At 40.8% G+C, this 27,263-nt stretch overlaps 1 protein-coding gene across 3 annotated transcripts in view; it reads right to left on the minus strand.

Annotated features, from left to right (window-relative positions):
- rapgef6 (Rap guanine nucleotide exchange factor (GEF) 6) overlaps positions 1–27,263 on the minus strand; it is a 144,362-nt gene that overhangs the window by 47,081 nt on the left and 70,018 nt on the right. For all 3 annotated transcript variants that reach the window (XM_034139958.1, XM_034139959.1, XM_034139957.1), the window contains one exon: positions 2,147–2,278. In XM_034139958.1, coding sequence (XP_033995849.1) covers positions 2,147–2,278 — 132 coding nt within the window. The remainder of the gene's footprint in view (positions 1–2,146; positions 2,279–27,263) is intronic.

Consider the following 27,263-nt stretch of genomic DNA (forward strand, 5'->3'; position numbering starts at 1 on the left):
CTTTCCCTCACTTTTCGCCGAACTGCATTGTGGGCAGGCGAGCGGAGATTTTCAGGATTTTCAGGATTCAAAGTTGAGCAATGTTCAACTTTTGAGGCTGAGGTGGAAGCGTCAGCCAATCAAATCCCGTGTACGCACATCTGACAGTTCAAGCTCTAGCCAATCAAACGGCGTGTATGCTGGGAGAGACATACCGCAGGTCATTTCCTCATATTCCAAAAAATGGAGGAGAAATTAGCGGTAGGGAATCACCACGGTGCTTTATGACCAGTCCCTATTTACCTACCGGGATATAAACCGGAGGAGCCAGGCATGGAGGGAGGTGGCAGAGACAGTGGTATGTTTTCGCCTGTTTGGGGAGTTTATATCCAGTTTACTTCAAACGTTTTTGCTTCGTATGTCGCGGGCGGGAGATTCATGTGATTGGTTGTTGGTGCCTTGCTCGCAAAAAATCCCCAAGCTTCAGATACGCCCACCTCCAAGATTTTTTTAACGCTGCTGTGTGGACGGTCCGTAACTGAAAACAAACTTGCTCATTAGTTGTGTGGCCAGCGGCACTCATTGATCATAGCAGCTCATTAACTTGTAAACAGCTCATTAGTTTGTAGCTAATGGACTTCACCATTTCCCCTGATGAAAGCCTACAATGCTAACAAGCTGGTGTCAAAAGGGGAACCCCTCCTAACCCACACATGCATAAACAAACATTTAAGAAAGAAACAAAAAAAACTGCAGCACCCAGTGTCAGGACTGAAGTGTAATATTAAAAGGTTCTTGGATTTGTTACGACTTTCTGTGTAAAAAGAGGAGATTAGGAGGTTTGAGGGATTAAAATGATGAGATGTCAGCCTCGTCATGTACCCTTTTATGGATTATTGGTTCACGGCCATTTAAATACCCTGCACTCGAGAAAGGCATTCAATTCAAAAGCACACTGAGCTATTGAATGCTCCGAAATGTCACGTAAAGGTGAGGCTAATACAAGAGGAGAGGAAAAATATGAAGAGCTCGTACTCTGTCAATAATACTTTTGTACATTTAACACTTAAGCTGGATAATTGAAAAACGCAACAATGTTATAAGCTGGCTAGTGTGCTGACATTAAAAGCAAACACCAGTAAGAAGCAAAAGGGTCGTAGACACAACGCTAAGAAAACATATTTTAAATGAATGAATTTACTTTAAGAGGATAATGTGAAATGACAAAATCTGACAGGAATTGGAGTAAATAGGCCTGGATTACTGACATTCACATTTAGAAAAAACATATTTTGAAGTTAAGTCCAACATCATTTGCACTAGTGTTGTACACTAGATGTCAAACTCTTTCAATTTACCTGCTACTATATGCTACAAACAACCTGTGGAATCTGCCCACAGGACAACCTGTTATAAACCCAGCTACACTGACAATGTTACAGCTCCTATATCTGCAGCCAGCTATAGACGGATCGGAAAGGGTTAGGTTCATTTCCTGTATGTGACCTTTCATCCGCAGCAGGAAGTACAGAGGAACACCGGGATGCACAACTGATGTGCGATAATTAGTGAGATACAGAGGATTACAGGGAGGGAGGGTAGAGGAATGACGGATATGCTACAGGTGCACATAATTGGTGCAAAATGAACTGAATCAACCATCTTCACCACAGACCAGGTGTTTTGGCAGTGCTGTGGTGGAAGGGTTTATTAATGGTTTGTGCCAAAGAAGTGATAATGGCAGCAGGGAAGGAAAACATTATTTGAAATGTATCAAAAGCTTTCTTATATAAAAAAAAAATACTGGACAGTTAAGCAACAGGATATTCTAAATACTTGATACTGGGACAATTGGATTGATTATACTGATGTTGAACTTCTTATACAATAAACTTAAAATATGTTACACAGGGGAAAAAGACTGGCAAAGTTAAATGTAAAAGGTCCAAACTTTGATGGTAAACTTACAAAACATGAGATTTCATTGAACTGTTACTTGACAATGTCGATATGTCATGATTTTAAGGTTGGTTGGCACATTGGTCCAAAAAAACAAAACTGTACATACAATGTTGCAGAAAAGTGGTCAGTTGTGACTGCAGTCTTAAAAAGAGAAAGTCATTTAAAAGAAGAGACTATATTTTAAAATTAGCAATAAAGGACCCACCTGGTAAATATCTGATAGGCTGCTACTCCCCGAGTCACTGGCGATGCTGCATCCTGATTGGCTGGGGGCCATGTGCATCACCTGCTGATGGGCGTGGTCTGTTAGGTGCATCTTATTGAGGTCCGCAGGAAGCTGTTCAGACGGACAGGAAGTGGTAGAGACACAGAAGGAGAAAAAAGAGAAGAGAAAATTAGTTTAATAGAGTCAACATATACAACATAGTGTGTATCGGAACAAGCACAAATACACGCTCTCTCACAAACACACAGACGGGTATTTCATTAGCTTGAAAGCCAACGCTGGTTTGGCAGTGTTTGACATGTTATACTCCAACATAATTAACATGAAGAGGATGAAGAGGCTTCACACGGCTGTGAATTACAGCATGATATATTTCATTTCTGATGGACAGAGGAAGGTTGGAGGTTTGAGACTGGTGTTATATGTTTGTAGTGACCTTATCAAAACCACTGAGCAGTACATCCTGGCTGTGGCTGACTTATTAGGATGTCAGGACAAGCTTTGTTTAATGCAAATTGCTTACATGTTATATGTGCACACGGAACACGGAACACACGGAACACACCATCAAATAGATATTACAAGTTTACTCAAACTCATTTAGAGCCAGATGCAAAGCACGCAAATACACTTCCATTGCCATTTTAACACCTAATTAAGACACTGGACATCAATATTATGAATCCCAAGATACACAGCACAGGACACCTCGTGGACAAAGTGTAACACAAAACAGATATTCCTCCTATGAAGCCACAAAGAAAACTAGCGTTAGCCTGACTAAATCAGAGACTACCCTTGTGGTAGACTAACAGTAACAGATGCACAGGAAATGACCACATTGTCAGAAGCCCTGCAAAGCTGGACACATACTCAATGTCGGTCACCATAAGAGACACAATAAGACCAACAAAAGTCAAGTCAAGGTATTACTACCAAATGTATCAACATTAAGGTTTCAGAGGTTACACATTAAGCAGAGCTGTGAAAACCAACTGGTCTACCAATAAACAATAGATAAAGATGCAAACATTATTAAGAGACCAACTAAGACAGTTAAAAATTGGATTGACTACAAAGCAAGGCAGGTGGGTTTTATCTCTCATACAAGGTGAACCAATGTACTTGTGTTGTGCCCCTTAGAATAAAGGCAAACCCCTATTTTTTAAGTCTTACCAGTTTGCATCGGGGCAGTGTCAGAGTGAGAGAAGATGTCCTCCTACGACACCGGGCGAACCTACAGCACACCTCCTCCATCGCCACCTCAGACAGCGCTCGCCATCCAAACACACACATGAACACTCAAGGCGACAATATCACATCCAAACCAAGCCAAACTGAACCATGGCAGCTAGCTGAGGCTGCGAGGAACCGCAGTGCCAACATGCAATATTAAAGAAGTGGCGTCTGGGGGTGCTGCCCCCTCAGTACTCTCTTCTAATAGGCCTGTTGTACTGTACGACCCCATGAGCACTTAACCCCCCCACTCCCTTGTTCCTCAAACCCACAGGGAAACACTGTACCGAGGGGCGGAGCTTAAGAAGTCCAGTGGCTTGTTCTTAATGTGTGCCATATTGGGGAGCATTCAACGTAATGAATTATTGTACACTGGATTTTCTTCACACAAGCTTTTTCAATCATTTTAAATTGATTTATTTTTGACCTTTTTCTCGCCATCGTAGTAATATTTTTATTTTAATATTATGTGTGGACCCCAGGAACAAATCAAATCACCATTTATCACATAGTCAACCATTATTTTCAGTGTCCATTCTCAAGAAATAAACAGCAAGGCGTACCAAGTATTTTTCTTCTGCTATACCTTATTCCTACAGTCTGAGGCAACACATTGTAATATATATGTGTCCATTTCTATATGGCTGTCTCCTTTCCTGAACAAGACATTAGTATTTTTCAGCGAATGACTGGCATCATAATGTACGACACATTCTGTTTTGATTAAGCCATCGTAGGAAATCAGCATTAATAAGATGAGTACTAATTAATTCTTTGAGGATTTATTTGTATTTATGTATAAGAACAAATATATTACTTTTTTCAGTAGCTGAGTCTTGAACAAGAGCACTAAACATTCACTCACCTACATACAAAATCAGAAAATGCTTCACCGTAAATCAACAGTAAATTTAGCCTGAATAAACTTTAAACATTAATGCATCTGCTACCGTCTTTATCCACCACAATATTAATGTATACAACTTCAATACTAATACATTTTGAGTCTCCCTGTGTTTCTCAAAGATAATAGTGATTTAAAAAAAGACTTTAACAAAACTATTCTAATTCCTAATTGTTCCACTGCAACATTTATGTACAAATACTGACTCGCAGATCTCTGGGATTAGTTTTGGTTTGACTAAGTATTTAAATGAAATCCATTTCCCATTAGGTACCGCAGTGTAATGTGTTTCACTTATTAAACTGCAGGCAACACCTTATCCCAGACTATTATTGACTAAGTCACACATATACACAAGTAGAATTCCCTTCACTTGTCTCTAATGCTTGCTGTTGACCAACACTGTTCACTACTGATTTGTTGTGTTTGTGTGTGAATTAGAAGAGACAGAGAACAAAATGAGAGTGGGGGGGGGACAGAGAGTGATTGCTAATTTCTCCACAGGTAAACACATATTGATTTCTGCGTGATGGAGCAGCGATGATGAAGCTCCTACCCTGCAGCCATTTAAAAATATTCACTTGATTCCACATAAAGAGAGACAGAAATGAATGTGTCAAACTGCGATCAGCGCTCAGGAAAAAGAAGCACACACAGAGTGTACTGAAAGAATAAAAACATGGCATATGATTGAACTACCAGGCCTTCTTCTCCTTAAGATCATAGTAATCATTGGGAATTCAGATGTGACATTTTGGCTGTGCGTCACTGAAACATATATTTGCTGACCGAAGAGGTTGAGGGTATTCAAGCCACCATGGTAACTTTGACATTTTGGCAAATACACTCAAGCCCTTTTCAAGCATATAAACTAGAACATCATTGGCTCCATGTAGCTGATGAAGTATCGGCTTTTTGTCATTCAGACAGGTGGTGACTTTTACGTTAATGTTCCGAATGGCTTCATTCAGATACGACAGCAGACTAATGGAAAGAGCACCGAGCTCGTGCAACATTTGGCGCCTGGAGACAAAGCAAAGAGAGACAGAATGGAGATGAGTTCAAACCGCCAGGGAGAGAAGTGTTTCCTGTTCTCTCAGGCTGCATTGCGGATGGATTTTAAAACTTTGTTTCCCATTCTTTGGTTCACTCATGCTTGTTTGGATTTCATTTTCTAAATAAGTAAGAGGAAATAGATTTAGGGTTAAGATTAGGTTTAAAAATGGGGAATTATGTTCCTTAAAAGTGTGTTTTTAGAGGTTCTAGGGAATGAAATAGGGCAAGGACGGATTTTATAGGAGAGGGGAAAGGATGGAATAAGGAAGATGCTTGAGGGAGTGATAGGAGCAGTGAATAATTGTAGTGGTCTCGCGACTCCCATTCACACCACAGACTTAATCCTGCTCTAATCCTCCTCATCCCTCTCCCAGCGGGCTGAGAGGTGGGGGGGAGGGGGGTTGCACAGTGGCGTGGGGGTTTAGTGGGGTCTCCCATTCTCCTCATGCATTAAGGATGAGAGTTAGGAGATTAAATATAAATGTTCCTTCAGCTGTACAATTCTATCATGTCAACGAAAAGGGCACAATCATGGCGGGATCAAGCAGCAGTAAATGTGTTGTCGCATTCAAACAGACAGAGCTCTCACAATGCCAATCTACTACAGAGATATGAACTCTATGATGATAGGAATGAGGAAGATTAAAATCAAAAAGGATGCAGCAGCCGAAGAGGAGGACAATACACGAAGACAAAGCCTCGAGCTGCCAGAAGAACATCACGTTTTTACCTTTACGCTCGGTGGCTTATATATAAATAAATGGCTAATGTTACCAAAGTAAACCACTGGAAGGGTTTGTCCAATATTTAGTTATGTACCGTTGTCAATGACGTGTTTTGAGATGTGTTTTTTTTATTCTGTAATCATAAAACATCAACTTAAACGTTATAAAGACTTGTGGTTAATATTGAAATGAGGGTATATATATCGGAAAATAGTGTAGTCTTACTAAAAGACAAAATTAATTACGATCACTAATTTGTGTGATTTGAATATTTCGTCTTAAACCAACAAGTTAACACAATGTCCTTTAGTTCATAGACCAACCACTTAAATAGAATCCGTCCCTCCACCTATATCAATAATGGTGAAAAGTGCGTAAGACAGCATACAAAGAGTCTCCTTTTTGGGTAATGTATGACATTTGTTTTTCTGTAGATTAACTCAAAACCCTGAAAGCAAAACAAAGCAGCTAAACATATTAGGGAGGTATCTTCTTTTCTCTTCTTCTACAAAAAACCTAACTCTGTTTCATTTATTTCATCCAATTTTAATAATGAGATTAACTAGCCGTGGGCCTGAGTGCTCTATCCCCCCCCCATTTCCTCAGTGATGAAATGGGCTATAAAGCTCAGACAGGCCATTTGGCTACACAGACAAGAGCCTGGGTTTCCCAAAGGCATTTTAGTGTTGGCTAATCTTTGCTACATTGTAGCTCAATACCAGAGAGATGTTTTGGGAATGGTTTTGGGAAACCTTGAATACAATAATGGATAAAGCCTTGTCTCTAAGCATTACATTCTAGAAATTGTTTGTTAAGAGTCCCACAAGGGGCCACAATATTAAAACACATTATCAAAACAGGGCTGCTTCTTCACCTTGAATTAGGTTTTACATTAATTATCAGTTAATGGTTTTCTGACCCAAGATTGTTAAAGCCCTGGCTTCATTAGGATGCAGAGATACCATCTAATGACTTAATGGTGGTGTATACACCTGAGACTTTACTAAACCACTGCTAGTCAGAGAAAGAGAGACATCTACACAGACAAATGCCTAGACAATTACAGAAACAAAGAGAGGAGGATAAGTAAGACGAATTATCAAAAGAGATGGAGCCTGACGGAGATGTGCATACATACAGATATGACAAAAAGGAACTGAAGAACGATGGAAGACAACACATTAAGAAGAACAATAAAGACGACAAATGGCTTGGCTAAGTAATTAAAGAAAGTGTGATGAGGCTGATGAATCCTGATGAGGTGATGATTAAAGGAGATCAACAAACAATGACACAAACAAAGCTCTATGAATATTCAAAGACAGTATAGATGCATTTGGTAAGAGAAAACAATATGACAGTATCATATAGAAGAAAGTATTGTTTAGTGTCTGTGAAAGGGCTGTTGAAGTGTTGTAAAGGAAACATATGTGAAGCTTCTGCATTGACAAATCATAGTATGAGCTAAGGTATTACTGAATTACAATGATAAGTGTGACAGAAATAAGTGGCCCTGTGTTAACAAATCCAGAGAGATACCGAAACCAGAGAGCTCCTGCATCAAAGATCAATTTAAAGCACAATTGAACTGCCCTGGTTGAACCAAAAACACACAAATCATAATTCACTCTTGTAACACCCAAGCATCTTATAAACCAAACTACACGAGATTATCATGGTGCTAAAGAAAGGCAAATAAAGACTATCACTGGCCAAAGTTCATATAATGAATCGCCTCCTGACGAGAATATCCTAAAAGGGCAAGTTGCCAGGTCCTTTTTCCCTGACTGATAATGATCACAGGCTGTTTAGCAAATACCAATTAAGTCCCGTTAAAGACCTCGCTAGGCTTCACTATTCATAACCCTACAGCTGAGCAAACACAGTGCAGGCTGGGTAATGGGTAGGCAGGTCACCGGTGGGGTATCTGACATGAGCACGGCCGGCCTGTAGATGTCAGCAGTGACAAACTGCATTGACATCACTAAAGTGGAAAGCCAAGCAACACAACCATCCCTCAGAAATGGTATCCAGATACAATGAGCATGTTAAACGATCCCTGTGAATATTATTATAGTTCTACTTGATTCTGGTAATAAAACTGCTAATTATTCCAGGGCTTTAGCTGAAACTGTAGCTGTCCAGTCATACCAATAGTTACTCGTAAATGTTGAAACATTAAAAATGACTCCTATGTTTTAGATCATTGTTACCAATTGAATGGTTAATGGACTGCTTTCATTAGGTGCTTTTGCAGTCTTTGCAAGCACTCACAAGGGCTATAATCATCAAATGATCATCGTGATTAAGACATTGGGAGCTTTTTAATTATAAGACTTTCAAAATAAACCGTGTTAATTAGAAAGAAATTCCATAAAACTGCTTTCTACTGCATTTATAATATAATTACACATTAAACAGGAAACCCAATCTGTTAGTGAATGTCTTCCCTCGTAACATCTGTCACCATGTGTTGAGTTAGCTCTCAGAGCAGGTTGATACAGCAGACAGAGCACAAACCGGTTATGCTTCCTTTGATGTATCACTGACAGTAACTTCATGTCTGAATCTGTTTTCTCATTCCTCTGCTCGCTTTGCATTGTCTCTTTCCCACTGATCTCATCTCTTCACTTTGAGTGCCTTAGTTATTAACTCCGTCCGCAGTCGATCTCCATGAATAATAGTTCACACTCTCATTACAGCCTCAGCTCTCCAATATCCCTATCGCTCCTCCAGTTTGACTTCATGTCACCTTCTCTGTTTTCATCCTTTTCTGTATATTTTTTGATGAGGTTTTCTATACTTGCTCCCTAGCTCAAACCCCCAATTTCAGCCCCCATACACAAGATTAAAGATTCAACGGTTGTATTGTCATATGCACACATAAGCCACAGTGTAGAAATGGCAATGAAATTCTTCTGACCTGAGCTCCTCCAACAATGCAACATATATAATAAAATAAAAAATATTGCAAAAAGTCTATATACATGTAAATAGACTTTGATATGTACAAGAACATAATATGAAATTAAATAATGTACATTAAGACACAATCCAAGAGAGAGAGATGTGGAGTGAAATGACTGCATGTAGCCTCATCAGACTAGCCAGGTGATGATATTGGCACTGCTTTCTTGAGACACAAACACACAGAAACTGAAGCTCCAGATTTAGAAAGCTTTGATCAATCCAGGTCACTTTTGTCTCGGTGCAAAATAGTCATAAGACTAGGGCTATGTCAGGAAACACACACATTGATCCAGAGAGGAAAATACATGCATACAAGAGTAAACACTCAAATACACAACACAAAATCATGCCAAGCTTCAAACACAAACACTGATAGAGTATACGAAAAAAGACCTATGGGCTTCCTTCAGTAAGATATACTCTGAGCTAACTGAATAGGAGCAGCCCACAGCGATGCTCCACTCTATTACTGGCAAATCCACAGACGCTGGGATTAAGATACAGTGAAGGGAGACAGATGGAGATGGGGAGAAAATAGGGGGACCTGAAGTGAATAGGACAGAGATGGAGAGAGTGTAAGAGGAGACAGTGAGGGAGGCAGGGTGCAGCATATGGAGCAAAGGTAGGGGAAATGGGGAATAGCGTATTATAAAGATAGGACTGACAGCGAGAGGAGGAGTGAGGGTGAAGGGAACAGATGAAGATAAAAAGTCTCAAATATTCTCTTAAGAATCCAATTCTACCTCAGTCCACACTAGCATATCTTTGGAACCATAGAAATGTGAATGTGTGTGTGTGTGTGTGTGTGTGTGTGTGTGTGTGTGTTTCTATATTTCCCCTTCTTTCTCTGCCTTTGCAGTTGTCACCTCCAATTCTAGTTTCACTTAATTATATCTCCCTTTTTCCCGAGCTGACACACACACACACACACACACACACACACACACACACACACACACACACACACACACACACACACACACACACACACACACACACACACACACACACACACACACACACACACACACACACACACACACACACACACACACACACACACACACACACACACACACACACACACACACACACACACACACACACACACACACACACACACACAGAAAAAAAAACCACACACACACACTTTTGTACCTCCAGCTCCAGCAGCCAACCCTACTTCTGTAAAAACGGACTCTCACATGCTGTTCATACCTTGACCGAAATGAAAATGCTTGGGTTAATTCTGTGTTTTTACCAGTCTGCAAATAAAGATTAGGAGACTAAACACTGCTTTCAACAAGAATATAAACTTGATAAAGCATTGAGAAGAGTTTTACTAGTTTCTTGAGGAAGCACAAGGTTAATTTCTTAGAAATCCTTTGATATTACAAACAACTGATTTTAGACACATGTTTAGTGTACTTCATTGAATTTAGTCTTCAATTTTTGTTCCCCAAAAACATATTTTTTTACACCTTTTCATCAACATTATGCATGAAATTACAAAAATGCTGCCAACATAAAAGGGATTCGACAAAGCACATTATCTAGAAATCTTTCTCAAACTTATTGAGATTTGGCAGGCACTGGTTTGTGAGGTACAAGGTTCAACAATGATTGGATGGCGAGTTTTAGCCTGTGTAGACATTGGGCTGGCAAGCTTTTATAGTTGATAAACAGCCATTAGTTGGCAGCTCCAGCACTGTGCCGTGCCAGTATTGTGATGGACAGGTTGCTGACTGCCTGTCACCGCTGTCTGGGCCTGGTGGCCTGTGACTTCTGCCCCAGTTCTCTGAGAGCGATGACGAACACAGATGCAGAGAAAAGAGACAGGGAGAAGAGTAAAAAACACAGTGATTAATGGACTGTGCTTGTATGCGTGCATTTGGGAGAGTCCACTATGCTTGAATAATGACTGTGTTGTAACTTAAATATCTCAATGGAATTGGAAACAACTGTGAATATTTTGAAAAGGGTGGCAGATTTGACAGTATTTTTACAAATCTTGAAGTCATGAATGAAGCTGAGACAATAAAAACTGTTCACCAAGTAAAGTCAAACACTTTTTGCTGCAAGTAATAATTTGTTTGTCCTGGTATAAAACTCCAAGTGTACCTTTACCTCATGCTTGTGCAACATGAGTTTGAAGTGAAGTCATATATATATATAAATATATAATAAATCCAACACAGATTTGTATAGAACTGGATCGGCAAAGTTCTCAATTTCTCAATAAATAAAGACTCCCTACCTTCATCAGCACGCACTACAAACGTCTGGATTTGAGTAGTGAGTAATGGCTTGAAATTGGCCGCATGCTCATTCAACCCACACAGTTTTTACTATTCATTCTGTTTTCTGGTGGCTTACATAGAAAATAAGGTAATTATCATGTGGCAGCCCCCTGCAGAGTCAAGTATTCTTCTCTGGAGGTATTACAAGCAGGCTTTAGTGGAAATTCCTTCCAGTTGGCATCTAAAGAGAGTGTGAGTGTGTGGCAGCGGGTAGCACGTGTTAGATATATCTGAATGTAATATCTAACCTGTCACAGCCCATCTGCCCTCCTATACTTTTGTGAGGACATTGTCATGACCAACAGCACTGGAAATTAAGATATAGTCAATATTTGTTCTTCGAAAAGTATAATTGTCTGATGGTCATTGCCTTGTATGCATGGCAAACTTGTCCCATGTTATCCCCCAATAAAAAAAGGGAATTATTTTTACATTATTTCAGCCCTTTCACCTAATTTCTCCCCCTTGCACCAACACCACACATCTACAGACCTAGTGATGAATGTCTCCCGTTTTAATAAAAAATGTTGCGATGAAATGCTGGTCAAAATGTGTTTATTATTTAAAGGGGACTTATCATGCAAAATGCACTTTTGTACGTCTTTTATACATGAATATGTGTCCCCGGTGTTCCAGGGAACTCACCAAATGTCAGAAAACACAACCCTCTCTCTTTTCCTCCATACCCAAATCTCTAAAAAAGGGGCTGCAACGGATCTGATACAGACTGATCCAGATTTGAACATTCCTCTGACGTCAGGACGGCGGAGCTGACCTATCAGGGGAATGAGAGGTTGCCGTGGCATGGTAACAGCATGGTAACACGACACTCGTAACTCGGCCCCCTCCTTTGCAGGGGGGCGTGGTCAGCTGCAGCGCATGCAAAGACAGGGTGGAGGAGAGCAAAATAGAGCGAAATGAGGCATGGCTAAAATGCATCATCTGTTTGGTATTTTGAAAAAGAAAACGTATAAATATACCTTATATAGGTATGGCCCTACAATATATTATTCAAATATAGCATGATAGGTCCACTTTAATGTAAGTAAAACAGTAAACCTGGTCTCTGTACGTGATCAACTCTTTATTTTTTTGTTCCATGAGTGTGTTTGTGTATGTGTGTGTTACAGGAAGCTGCATGGCGTCTCTGTCTGGGCCCCCTGAGGAAGGTGGGCCACGGCCAGGTCTGCCGGATACAGGAGGGAAGGCTAAACACTTGGCTTCCATACTGACACCACTACACACACGCATGTGCACCGATACACACACCTTGGTACCTCCTGGCTCCCCCTCTGTTAACAGATGCTTCCTGCCAAGCGGCCCAACCCACTACGCTTCACACATACCTAAACACACACACACACACACACACACACACACACACACACACACACACACACACACACACACACACACACACACACACACACACACACACACACACACACACACACACACACACACACACACACACACACACACACACACACACACACACACACACACACACACACACACACACACACACACACACACACACACACACACACACACACACACACACACACAACACACACACACACACACACACACACACACACACACGTTAACCCAGAGGCCGGATTCTCTGGGCAGCCCCACCCTTTGCTTCTCACGTGGTGTTTTTGTTGATGTTGGATGCCGCTCCACTATTTTTGGCCCACTCACCTCAGCTCAAAAAACATTCAGTATCAGACAGGAAATTAACTTCTCTTCCTGAAATCCAACGTCTATCAGACTTGTTTTGCCTTTTTGTTCAAGTATAAAGCTATTCTGGACAATACATACAAGTCAGAGCTAGATATTAGGCTGGACTGAACAAAACAATCCTTTCCTTTATGGTCTGGATTGATACTCATTTGGTTGCTTTTGCTGTGAGTGTTCCATGCTGCTGCCAAGATGTCTCAGTGTGTGTCAGTCTGAAGTTGTGCATTTGTATACAAATGTGTTAAAGAATATTCAGTGTGAAAATGTGAATGCTGAAACGTGGTTATTATAGTTAAAAGCAATCAATTCAAACCGATGGAAGACCGGAATTGCTTTTCTCTCCACTGAAACAAACAGCACGTCTTATTGGGAATGCTCAAACTATTCTAAGACACATAATGTATTGCTTATAAGGTTAGTCACTTTAATTAGTCTGTCAATAGTAAAATAATTAATAATCAAGTGAACAGCATTGACTGTTTTTGCAATGCCAAACTGACCAACAAAGCCATCTCCTTGTCTGATAACCTTTGATTTCCTTCCACACATTATCTGCATCCCCCACATTCTCTTTTTCTTTGTTTTCCTCTCTCTTCCTCACAAATTCACAAACACCCACAGAGCAATCGCCATCCATCCCATCTTGTATTTATAAATGCCCTTGAAAATTATCCAGTAAAGGCTCTCTGGTGGTGCAGGCAAAGGAGGGGATGTGGATCAATATCAGTGAGATAATGGGAGCAAGTGAAATTGGGGGGGGTTGGGACTGAGTGTGGGTTGAAATATCAGCACTTGGGACTGAGTGTGGGTTGAAATATCAGCACTTGGATGTGTGTGTGTGTGTGTGTGTGTGTGTGTGTGTGTGTGTGTGTGTGTGTGTGTGTGTGTGTGTGTGTGTGTGTGTGTGTGTGTGTGTGTGTGTCTAATGGTGGGGGTAGTAGCTAATATCTGACAGAGCCATAGTAGGTGGAGCCTGTGTGCATAAAGTGAGGGGGAGTAATTGATGTGTTTGTGAACATGCATTGCATGTGGCTATTATGTTATGAGCACATCAGAGTGCCAATATGTAGGCCTGTGTGTTTATGCGTGTGTTCGTATGGATTTGTGGGTGTTAGACTGCACATGAGTGAGATGCCAGCAAGATCATGGGTTAAATGCATGGGTTGATGTACATGTATGTGTTTGTGTTTTTGCGCACAAAGGCAAGGGTGCATTTTACATTCAAATATCAGCAATTTAGCCCATTAATGTTGACCAGCTTGTTAATGATATAGGCCATGATTTATCTCAATATCAGCTTATCATAGCTAATGGACACTAATTTACGATCCAGGACAAAACACTACTTTTTTTATACCACTGTACCCAGTTAAGCAACCAAATAGCACTGTTTGACATGTGACCTATTGTTTGTCTACACCATAACTAGTATTGAAAGTGTTGCTGTTTACATAAGAGATGCACAACGCAGAGGTAAACAATGCATGTTTTTGTTTTTAAGGATTGAGTAGTAATGTATGACTTATGGGAGGTGAGGTGGGCATGGCCCAGCCTAATGCAACCCGTATCGATCTTTATCACCCCTACTTCCTGTGCATATGATATCCTAGCCCTCCCTCGGCATGCTAAAAGCCCTCTCTCTCTATTGTTGCTCGCTCTGATTCTCTCTCTCTCTCTCTCTCTCTTTGTTTTTGGTCTTTGTCTCTCGCTCATTTACTCTATGTCCTCATGCTCTTATGTGGACGCCCTCCCTCCCCCTCACTCTCTGAACTCAAAGGCCAAATTACCTTGACACCCAGTGTGATTTCGGTCTGTCCGTCAATCAGCTGGTCTGCGGGCTGGAGGTCAGAGCAAATCTGCCAAGGCCAATGTTAAGAGGCTGTGGCATTATATCAACTGGCAAAGGTCATCCTCTTAGTGCACAAAAAGGTTCTGTCGACATTTTCAGGTACCAGGGGAGCAACGGTGCAACTATCTAATATGGGTTCAATGGTGCCTGCAGTTTCTATCCGCCGATCTGATGATGCAGAGGATTAGAGTATAAAGGGCATTTTATGATCTGTGGCTTCTCTAACTGCCTTCTCTAACCTGTTGACTGCAGCATTTTTTAATCAACCACATTTCAAACTGAAAACTACAACACTTTTCGATTACTCGTTTAGTCAAGCTATTTTGATTGTCATTTAATGAATTAAGTCATTTTTCATTCAAAAATGAGAGATGTCTTGGTTCTTTCTGTTTAATATCTTATGCAGCATATCTGGCACACATTCCAATTGTTGTTTCACTTAAGTATTGCAAGTAAAATATGTTTCTCAACTTTAGAAAACAACATTTAAAGGCTGTAGATTTTGACCGTTTCTTTTGCAATTGCATATGTGAAAAAGGTGGATGCTATCAAAACGTATTAAAACCTTGATTACAAAACAAAAAAACCATATTTCAGATATTTTATTGACAATATTGTACCTTATTAAAATGAATGGACTTGTTAAAACTAAACCTGGACCTACAGTAGTCTCGTTCAGGGTTTTTCCACTGGCTCTTAATTTCATCTTTGAATTGAAAACAGTTTAGTAATTAACCGAGGTGTTACTTTATCCCTCATATTGACATCCGAACATGTAACCTTCTTGAAAAAAAAGAGCTAAACCTTGAAGTGCTCAGTTCCTAATCACACTCGTAGAGCTGTCTGGGCATGAAGCCACTGCGCTGAGAAAAAGGGTCAATAGACTGTACTGACGAATAATTAATCTCCTTACTCCACTCAATATGAGGTTCAGCAGTTTAATGTGGCTATCTACCCTATCTGATCCGATGATGAATGGTCAGCTAGCTTGAATCACATATAACATTAGACAGAAGTCCTACAACACTCAAGAGAGGATCAGAAAAGTTTACTTTCTAATATCTTTCCTTATTCAAAACCACATTTCACCCTATGACATTACGTAACCAACCGTTAAATTAACTGGCTCCATGTTGTATGATTAATTTGTTTTTCTCTTGTTATTATTAGATGCATTGTGGTGTTTGCGTGGATGCTACGGGTTAAGACTTGTTAAGTTATGCCAGGCGCTTTGTCGGTCTACCTGTCCATCTGTCTGACCTGCCTTGCCCTTCCTGCCTTGGCATCAAATCCATCATTCCACTGTAGCGCTCCTCTACCAATGCCTTTATAACCCCATTACTATTCAATGCAGCACGGAGTCCACACAAACTGATTATGCCAGTGTGCAGGAAGGCCCATTGATTGCTGAGGGAAGCAAAGGCAGCCGCCTGGGTCAACCTGAGTCTGGACCTGCTGCTCTCTGCCAGGGAAGTCACCTCGAGGGGACATTTAGAACTATTTTCTGTCTGAGATATGCGCTTGTGTTGAGCACAATCTGTACTTTTAGCAAAGCAAAACACTTTCTGTTTTGTTTTGTTTTACAAGAAAAATCGTATCTAGTTAGCAATGACTGATGCAAATACCATATATGAAAGTTAAGATGATAATAAAGCACAGATAACTATTTTTTAACTGAGAAACCAAGATAACTAAGAAAATCAGCAACCTGCAGTTTCTTTAAAGCAATCAATAGATATCCACTTTTTTCTTTCTTAAATGAAGCCCATCATTTGTTTTCAATTTTCAATTTCACTTCTTACTCTGTATCTCAGACGCAGTTTATAGTATGACGAAATAAAAATAAATTCTTAAAGAAAAGTGCAAATGAATGAGCTCAAAATCAGTTATATTGTGATTTTGTGCCAACATTGTGCAAAGTAGCAAACTTTAACCGGACTTTAAGATATAAGTTCAAGTTCATCCATAAAACAGAGAAGCTACAGAGACATAAGTGAAATCTAAATTGAAGGCTGTGGAAGGTTGATCTGTAATGCACTGGTGGACATTCAAATAGCAAAGGTAGGACATGTGAGGATACAGATGGTTTTAAAAGCAGGCGGTGTGATTCATAAGACAGGAAGCAGCATATGAGTGAGGATCCAACTCAGCAGGGCAACAACAGCAGCAGCATCAGGCTGGCAACAACAACAACAGGCCCCATTATTGATGCTTAAATAATAGATGGGGAAAGAAAGGGAGAGGGAGAGATGAGCACGTAGTAGAGGGAAGATGAGTACCTTACCAAATACAGATGAGAAAGGAAGGAAAGGGGGGAAAGGAGGACAGCAGGAAGTCTTTGACTATAACAGTAGGAAAGAGGGCCAAAAGTAAAGAACGAAAACGTGAGGAAAATATGAAGGAGGCTGGCAAAACTGGTCCCATGTAGGAAGCAGGGAGGGTCAGAGAGTTCAGCATACTGAGGTTGTTCCACCGGGATGAGCAGGACGTGATATAAAAGGGACGTTTCTCCAATTAACGCAACACAATAAAACAATAAAAGATGTTCAAAGCCTCTTAAAAACAGCAACTGAGAATTTTCCCGCCTAAAAACACCTTCCTGTGTTATTTATTGGAGATGCATATAAATCTAGGCCTCATAACCTGCTCAGAGCTTCACCCACAGAGCAGCTCTACTGGGCTACATTTTGCTGCCGTCTGTCATCTGATGCCGTACACTCAGTCAATATTTCAATAACTATCATCTGACCAAAGACATTAGAGCGAGAGAGTACATGCAATTTGATAAAGAGCTGCAGTTTAGCCATACGGTCGTAACCAACAAAAGTGCCTACAAGGCTAAATAAATTGTTTGCTTTCCATAGCAGTTCAGCTCAGAGGGTTATGCTCCAAGTCTGTAGTAAATAAGGCAGTAGAAAAGGCCGTAAAAAAGACTGTTGGCAGCAGCAGATTCCCTGTAGAGATCTAAAACTGAACGACCAACATGAATCAACGGCCTTCGGTGTACTTTTTTGTCCCCTAAACTCTTAGATTTCCTATTAAGTCGACTATTTTAGGTGTCAAAAGAAGATTCCATTGAAGCATATAATGCCTCTGATTGTTGGGAAATGTAAACACAAAACTGCCCATACAATGGAGATTCAAATAGCAGCACAGTCATATTAATATAAATTGGTGAACACAATCAATTCCAGGCAGAGCATGCCAACCAAAAGACTTTGAGAGAAAAATAATTGGCTACCATTCTGAATAAGAAGTCAATTATCGCATTGTGAAAACCATTTTTGTAAAATGAAACAATTCTTCAGAGGTTGTCTCTCAATCATTGATGTATTGTTCTGTATCGTTTTTCTACTTTTCACTATTTTTCAGTATTTCTACTCCCTTTGTTTCGAAATCACGCTACTGGCTAATGGCTTTCTTTCTTCCTGTCCTCATCCCGCCCGTCTTGAGATCCCAGAACAAATTCTCTAAACCTTTTCAGAACGTTGAAATCCCTTTGCACACTGCCATGACACTTTGCTTCTCTTCCCTACAAAACACACTGCAGTGTTTTGATTGCTACTGTACCTCCAGACAGAGCACACGCTCTCTAATGGGAGGAAATGGGAAACTTAATTAACCTTTTCAAAAGGTGGGCTCATCACAGACGCCGACCAATTAACTATAGACTTCAAACGGGGCAAGCTAGATGAAATCCTCGGTGGCTCTACACTGAGGATGAATTAACTTGCAAAAAGATGGGACAGTAATAACATACATATACAACCGGTCAAGTGAAAAGAAAATGAAAACTTTGTCTATCTAAGGCACTTAGTTAATGCCTAATTACTAACCCTAAGATCTATCATCAATCATTATGTAGTTTCACAAGCAGAGTTTGAATGATTAATGGCAGCTGTTTCGATTATCCATTAATCCGTTAAGTAATTTATTAAGAAAAAATACCAAATAAACTCATCTGTAGCTATTGCCATGTAAAATGTCCTGTTCTGTAAAAATCTGTAAAAATCTATTAATTGAAAAAGCTATGCCTTATTTGGATAACACAAGAGATTAACAGCAATGAAGATCTGTCTGTGTGTGGTACAGATCTAATGTGCTATCTTAGAATGAACATCTTCTTACTGTATCCCCTTTCATCTCCAGGGACCTCATTATTACTTATCCTACTGGAAGCACACACGCGCACACACACACACACACACACACACACACACACACACACACACACACACACACACACACACACACACACACACACACACACACACACACACACACACACACACACACACACACACACACACACACACACACACACACACACACACACACACACACACACACACACACACACACACACACACACACACACACACACACACACACACACACACACACACACACACACACACACACACACACACACACACACACACAGAAAAAAACACACACACACACTGTAGACAAACATCTCTAAGGCTTTCAGCACCCAGATGGGAGCTCGCTAAGGGACCAGCAGATAGAGATCAATCCAACAGTCAGTCAGCTAGGAGAGCCATTGAGCCGTTCAGCAGAGGCATGTTTGTTTGGATATTAAAAGACACAAGAAAAATATGAATCCATATAAAGACACAACATCACATTTCACGCACTACAGGTTCTTTCCTTGCATCATGGAGAAGCTCGCCAGAGGCTAACACTGGCGGATTATTCTGAGCGACTTAAACTGGGACATCAGACTGTTAATTATATACATCATTACCAGTCTACTGCTGGGAGCCAACACACAGACGAGACAGGTCAGACGGATTACATGCTGATAGATAAAAGGAACAAATAAAGACGTGTATGAGAATTTACATATTTAGTCGCCATGGTTACACCAGTAGTGAATGGGGATTTTATGGCCTCAGAAAGTGACAAAAATATTTTACTTTGATATGTGTTGATGATTATTAATAATAGCATTATTCTAAATCATTATTTAGTTCAAATGACTACTTTAATGAATTCCGTAAACTTGTGTTACTGTTTTGAAGCTATAAATAGCACAACGTTATTTATAAACTTATCAGTAACCTTTGCTCTCCTTGAAATAATATACTGTCAAACAAATGGAATATTTTTTTTAAATACACTCTTCAGCCACAGGGGGTTTCACATTTTATTTTTGGAAAACCCTTTGGAGGAGTGGTGCAAGGTTTAATAAAACATTGTAAAAAAGGTGTACGTACTTAAGTGTCCACACTGTGTTGACGCTTGAATGCAAAAACACGAGGAAGCATGACATATAGTTCCTTTTTCACTAACATCATTTAAAAATAGTTAAAAGCATATCTCCTTGTGCTCAATGGACTCATTTATTATCTGTACTGTGCAGCAGATATTTGTCGTTTTCAAAACTATCCCTCCTTAAAATGAAGGGCTTTGGCACAGTACCAGATTTTGCACATATCAGTATTTTTCAGGGTAACAAACTGTTGAAATTCAAATTAGAGGAAGAAGCAAGGCATGAAAGCGTTTTTCAAACATACATAATTATGTTCATCATATGCATGTTGAATCAGGCTTCTCTTCTTTCATCCCCACCCTATCTCTCCTTTTCAGTAACACACACACACACACACATATACAGCAGCATCCTAAACTAGAGGCTCTGGCCAGAAAAGGGATTACGACATCGCTTACTTTGGAGGACCACGGCTGCAAGCAGTTGGCATAGCAACGGACCAGGAAAGCCATTTCCACAGGAGGGAGGGTGCCAGCGAGGGGAAGTTTCCCCTCGTTCACCAAGAGATGAAGGAAAAAACGAAAAAATAAATAAAAGAGGGGGGCAAGAGGCTGTCGCCAATCTCCCTGCTGCAAGAAGACAATTGTCCAGAGGGTGTTTTCTCCTTTCTCTGATTTAAAAAACCCTCCGTGCTGAATTGGCAGTAAAAGGTAGAATATTGGCTGGACAGATGTCGCTGTAGAGGAAGACTTCAACTCAAGACAGAACCATTTATATGTCAAGCTTTGTCTCCACTACGTACGCATTTGGAGGATCTGCAACAAAGAAGCTTCAAATGTTCCTTAAAAAACTCCTAAATATGCAGAATATTCAAAACTGATCCCAGGGCCGCGTGGTCCAAGATAAAGCCAACCTAAAATCCAAATTCAGTAGATTTTTCTTTTGAAAGTTAAAGGTAGAAACTCATGAAGTAATTTCTTCAATTTCCTCTAGAGAAGCAGATGTTCCTCTCCTTAATAGATGAGCCAGTGCTGGGTAAAAAGAGGGGCTTGTCTGTGCATCTGCAGCCCCCTGGGATAAATCCTCTTGCCTGGCTTAAAGTCCTCCAAACAGTCTCCTCTCACCTCCAAAATAAAATCTGGATCCTTTGCCTGCAGCTGCCCTCTTCTCCTCACTCAACTCCTCTCTCTGTCTCTTTGCAACTCTTTTATCTCTACAGGGCTCCGGTGCATGTGCGTGCCCAGGGGTGCAGCTCCATGGCAGGGCCCAGTGATCCCACTCCCCTTAACCCAGCACTCTTCCCTGGTTAGCGCTCACACCTCACACCGGCATTCTTCCTCTTCTCTCCCGCCCTCGGAGAGAAGCTACAGTGGATGGGATGCTGCGCTGTGGAGAGCCAGCTGCTAATGGGGAGAAACGGAGGAGAGAGTGTGAGGGAGGGAGGAGGGAGAAGGGAGGAGAATCCAGCTGAAAAAGAATGACATCACCTGTGCAGCGAGCGAGCGAGCGAGGGAGAGAGGGAGACGGTGGGGAGGGGAGGCGGCGTGAATGACGCGAGATCAAGCCGAGGGAAACTGCATTAGATGGATTGGGTGCTGAGCAGATGTGGACGAAATGGACAGAGAACAGGAAAGACAGAGATGGAGAGGAAAGAGCATCGTTATTGATCAGCTGGTAACATAAAGCCGAGTTTATTGAGGCAACCCCCTCCCCTTTGTGAACACGTCGCATAAATTACAAAGAAAGGGGGGCTGGGGCTGGGCATAAATCACGGAGCCCCCTATCAGATACAGAGACAGACGCTGGCGGTATTTTAGCGAATGTGAACATGAGGCGCAATAGCACATGATGATAATGGGTTTTCCCCCGTCAGAATGCCCCCCCCCGTCTGGAGGATTTGTGACACGGTAGATGGGATTTGACGTTTAATAAACAATCACAGATAAATCACTCTCAAAGCAGCACACTGAGCAAAACACTCAGATGATAAAGGCATCAGCTGTAAGTGTCAACTATTCAAAGCAGACCTGGTTCGTCAGCAGCCACACATTATTACTGAATGTGGTTTATCCCACTTCTACCAGATTTGGGATAACACCCAGGAAATTAACACAAGAAAGAAGAGTATCACATTGGCTTTTTAACCCTTTAAATTTGCAATCTAACAACCACAATTCCACACTTCAGTAAGCGTTGATTTGGTGGTTTAAAATCCTTTAAGGTGTCTACAAAGGGTTAAAACGTCTATAGGTAGACCGAGTCAAATGTGGTAGGAACTTAGGAAGTGAACGTTTTTAAGAAATAATTTAGTTATGAAGTATTATAGGTAACCTTGCCAACAAAAAGCATTTTACTAAATCATTATATCAACTTTTTAAAGCAATCAGAAGACCTTTAGTGAGAGCAAATGAAGCAGAGACTCAGAGGAAACACAGAGGATAAAATATGAGCATTTCCTCACAGCTAAAAAGGTTATTCAAATGTAAAACACTGTATCAAATATGCATATTGCATTTCTTAAGTTGCGTGCATTGCATTGTGAGATCTGCAATTTATAACACTGCATATGTCACAACTTGTGTATCATTTAGATTGCTTACTTTATTATGACACTTATAAATGAATGCTTCTGACACTGCAAGCAAGTCAAAATAACAAAAAAATAACTGTTATTAAAACACAGTTATTATTTCCTGCTTTAATGCAGAGACAGTCGCTAATGCTGAGGAGGTAAAATAGTTTAAGTTGCACATATGGGAAGAAATAAAAGCCCTTTAATTCCTTCTGTAAAGATTGTAATGATAAAATAGTAATACAAAATGATGGTCTATTTTTAGTGCTTGGCCCTTCTTTCCTGCTTCCTTCTCGTCTTGCTCCTAAATGAACCATCTTGCGTACGTGGCTGTTTGATATGAGGAAAAGATGAGAGAGGAGGGATGAATTGAAACAGAGACAATAGGATCTGTCTGGGTGTTTGAACGGCTGATTCTCCTCCAGCAGAGGAGAGATTCAATCTTCTATCTCCACACACTTCAGAGGGGGGAGAAACTCTCCCTTTCTCCCTTTCTGATCTCCCCCTCCCTCAGTAAATCCCCCCCACCTCCTATTTTTCTTATCCTCCTTGCTCCCTCTCTCTGATTTAAAATGCCTCGGTCTCTTTCTGCTATGAACCAGGATCCCTTCCCTCAGTTCTCTCTCTTCTGTGTGTGTGTGTGTGTGTGTGTGAAACCATACGCACATCCCAGCTAGGAATGACATCATCCTTTCAGTCCGCAGCCAATCAGATGCAAGCACATGGAGCTCTGCCTTCAGACGGGTGTTATGTACACAAGAGGGGCAGAAACATGTAGGAATACATAGGATGGATAGATGGGTGGGTAGAAACATTGATAGACAGAAGAAAAAAACGTGTTTGTCTCATGAGATAGTGTTCAGACTGTGTGTGTGTGTGTGTGTGTGTGTGTGTGTGTGTGTGTGTGTGTGTGTGTGTGTGTGTGTGTGTGTGTGTGTGTGTGTGTGTGTGTGTGTGTGTGTGTGTGTGTGTGTGTGTGTGTGTGTATGTGTGTACTAACTGCAGTATTTTTCCTTTTGCATACTACTGCGCAGCACTACATCATTCCCTTGCCCTGCTGTCAAAGCCACAGCCCTAATAAACATGCAAACACAGAGCGGCTGCTTTTTGCTTTTGAAAAAAATACAACAGGCTAACTATGGGCGAGACACATCTTCAGAAAAAAATAAATATGTAATCACTTTTCAAAGTTCGAGGCTTCTTTAGTTCAGCCACCCCGCTGTTTTGCAGTAAGGCTGCTTACAAATCTATCTTTAGATGATCTGCTGGTTTTAACATTAATCAAATGTTCTGATTAATTATTCATAGAGCAACAAGCAGAAACGCTGATTTATTAATAACCATTAACTGAGTTAGAAGCCAAAACTTTCCTCATATGAGTGAATGCTTTTCATCAATGATTAATGCTACAAATTAATCAGACCATCCACATTCAAATGAAGAATGTATAAATCATTTTAGAAATGTACCTCCTGATGAACTAAGTCCTGCACTTGTTACACATATTGACCACTAGGACGTTGTTACAGAGCTAAGCAATAACCAAACGTGCTGCTCAATCAACAACATTTTTTTAATTTGTCTAACAGGCAAAAGATTAGGCTACCTGATGGGTCTGTAAAAGAAACTTAGCTCAGATAGAATACATTACCTCAGACAAAGAGCACACAGATTACATATGCTGACAAAATCCAAAAAGAGAAAAGATAAAGAGACACAAGAAAAGACAGCAAGAGTCATCGTGACATTAATAACTACCAGATAAAGGAAAGTATCTCCACACATAACGGTGTTGTAGCAGTTTAGACACATTTATCTTAATTGATTTCCATTTGAGAGGAATTTAGATAAGTTAAAGTCAAAACTGTCACAAGAAGACATTCGGTTTTAGACTCAAAATGAACTAGAACGTGAATGTTCCGAGGGGTCAAGCGTCTCTTGTGACTGCCCTCATTTTGAGATCAAACCAGAAAAGGAAAGACACCCTTGTGTTCTTACGAGTGTCAGAAGAAAGGTTACTGGTACTCAGTGTGTGCTGACGTGGGATCAGTCTGCAAAACAGGGAGCAGGATACACGTCACACAGGAAACACTTCCTGGAACAGTGGCTCTGTGATTGTGTGTGCATGTGGCAGCTTCAGTCAAGCGATAAAAAGGCAAGGAAGTCGGAAAGTTAAAAAGGAAAAATCAAAGTTGGAGAGAGAAAGAAAGAGCAACGAGGAAAACAGATTTAAAAACAGTTTTAAACCACAAAATGTATGAAAACTGTCAACGTCTTTGCACTACATGACACATCAGACAGGCACCAACAGACAGGAAGTGTGACCTGCCCAATGGCAAGCCGTCAGACAGACTCACACACATGAGACAGTTTGAACTGACTAGACGTACACACCGCATCCTGTGTGTCTGTCTGTGTGAATGTGTGTGTGTTCACTGAGGGGGTCCTGTCTCTGTGTGTCACTAAGCCTGCTGATGGGACAATCGCCCCCCTGGGATACTGCACGCTCATTTGAATACCCTCACATGCTTGCAAAAAGTGGACGCCAGCATTGTGTGTGTGTGTGTGTGTGTGTGTGTGTGTGTGTGTGTGTGTGTGTGTGTGTGTGTGTGTGTGTGGTGTGTGTGTGTGTGTGTGTGTGTGTGTGTGTGTGTGTGTGTGTGTGTGTGTGTATGTGTGTGTGTGTGTGTGTGTGTGTGTGTGTGTGTGTGTGTGTGTCTGGCTTTCTTGCAACCGCTCACAGCTAATCAGTTCTGCCAGGCTAATTAAAGTGCTTGAGTTGGGTGCTTGAGTTGGGTGCTTGAGTTGGGTGCTTGAGTTGGGTGTCCATACAGTCATTTCAGAGAAACTGGGTCTCTTTTACAACACAACTAATAAGGGGAGATATAACCCCGCTCTGGTTTGGTGCATCACATCTTTTTTGCAACGTCGAGGCAAGGCTGGATTTTTGCATCAGTGTCAGACTTACAGGAAACACTGGGCTGTGAATGTGACGTTGCCGGTTTGAATCTGGAGTCACGATTTGAAGAGCCAAAGTTAACGTATTCATAAAGCCCTTTTTTTGTCTGATTCATTCATTGATTTTACAATCCAAAAAAACGAAACAAAAACTTCAAAGAAAACGTTCAAATGTTTTGTTGCAGATTTTCTGTCAACTGACTTTTCAATTATTCAACTAACGGCTTCAGTTACATGACAATGCACTCTTTTGAAAGGGAGGGGGACATATTGTAAATCTTGCTGCTTTAACAACAAGATTTACAATAACATTGGATTTCAATTATTAAGGTAAGGCAACAATCACTGTACCCTGAAGCACTGTTTAAACTATTAATAATTAAGTGTTTTAAAAAGTTAAAAAGTTTGTATGTAATGTGGCCTCACAACATGGAGTCAATGTAAGTCCCTATATGATCCGATGGTTTCCTGTGTACAGTAGACGAGTACACAACTAAGTCCTACTAACACCAAAAACATGTACAACCGAAACAAACGTTCATGCAACCAACACAAAGAGACAACTATGTGAACGTGGAGCCATCTGATCACATGTGCTTGTGTGTGTGAACAAACTAAGTGAGTGTGTGTGTGTGTGTCTGAAGGACAAGACAGGAATTCCTGCTATTTAAACCAGCCCTTCCCTTTCCGACTACAGAGCCAGGGGGAGATTTAAGTCCAGAAGAACATAAAACAAAGTGATAAGGGTTCAAAAGAATCATGAAGAATAACTGCAAAGGAGAACACCATATTTATCGAAAATGTATAACATTTAGTCTGCAATTTGATGACACTCATCTATGCTTTGACCTCCAGCTGATGCTCTCAGAATGACAGTAAGATGCGTCATGTTTGCGCATATCCTCAAAAACTTGATAAGTGGTGTCTCAGAAGATAGATGAACTCATGCAAGCAAGTTCATTTCTATTTTTCTTCACTGGATAAGTGAAATAAAGAGTAAGAAAGAACACAGAGGGTCAGGAGCAGAGGGAATCATATTGAGAGGGAAGTATAGAACACAGTGAGTCAGAGAGGAGCATGCAAGAAAAAGATAACTGACAAGAGTAGACACGTGGATGAAACATTTAAACAAACAGAAGGAAGGGGGGGGGCGGGGGGGGGCTGCCAGCAGGATTTCACAAGTTCAATGAGAGGTAAGGGAGGAAGAGTAAAGGCTTTGTTCTTCTACAGGATGTAGGTTGTTGTTGTTGTTTGGTGCACAACAGCCATCAATTCCCAATGTTGCTGATCTCCTGAAAGGAGCCATTTAGACAACATGAACTAAGGTGGACATAATGAACACTTTGTATGTTAAGACCTTTGGGTCATGGTGTTGCCCACTGTGTCCTTATCTGTGAGCATACTTCAAAATAAAAATGTTATCAGGCATAGAGAACAGGGAAGATGAAGGGAAGAGAGGGGGATGCCAGGGAGGGAAGATGACAGGAGGATAAGGGACAGAGGTAAGAGAAGGAGGGAGGAAGGAAGGAAGAAGCAGAGTGGAA

Source organism: Trematomus bernacchii, unplaced genomic scaffold (genome assembly GCF_902827165.1).
Source record: "Trematomus bernacchii unplaced genomic scaffold, fTreBer1.1, whole genome shotgun sequence".
Taxonomy (NCBI): Eukaryota; Metazoa; Chordata; class Actinopteri; order Perciformes; family Nototheniidae; genus Trematomus; species Trematomus bernacchii.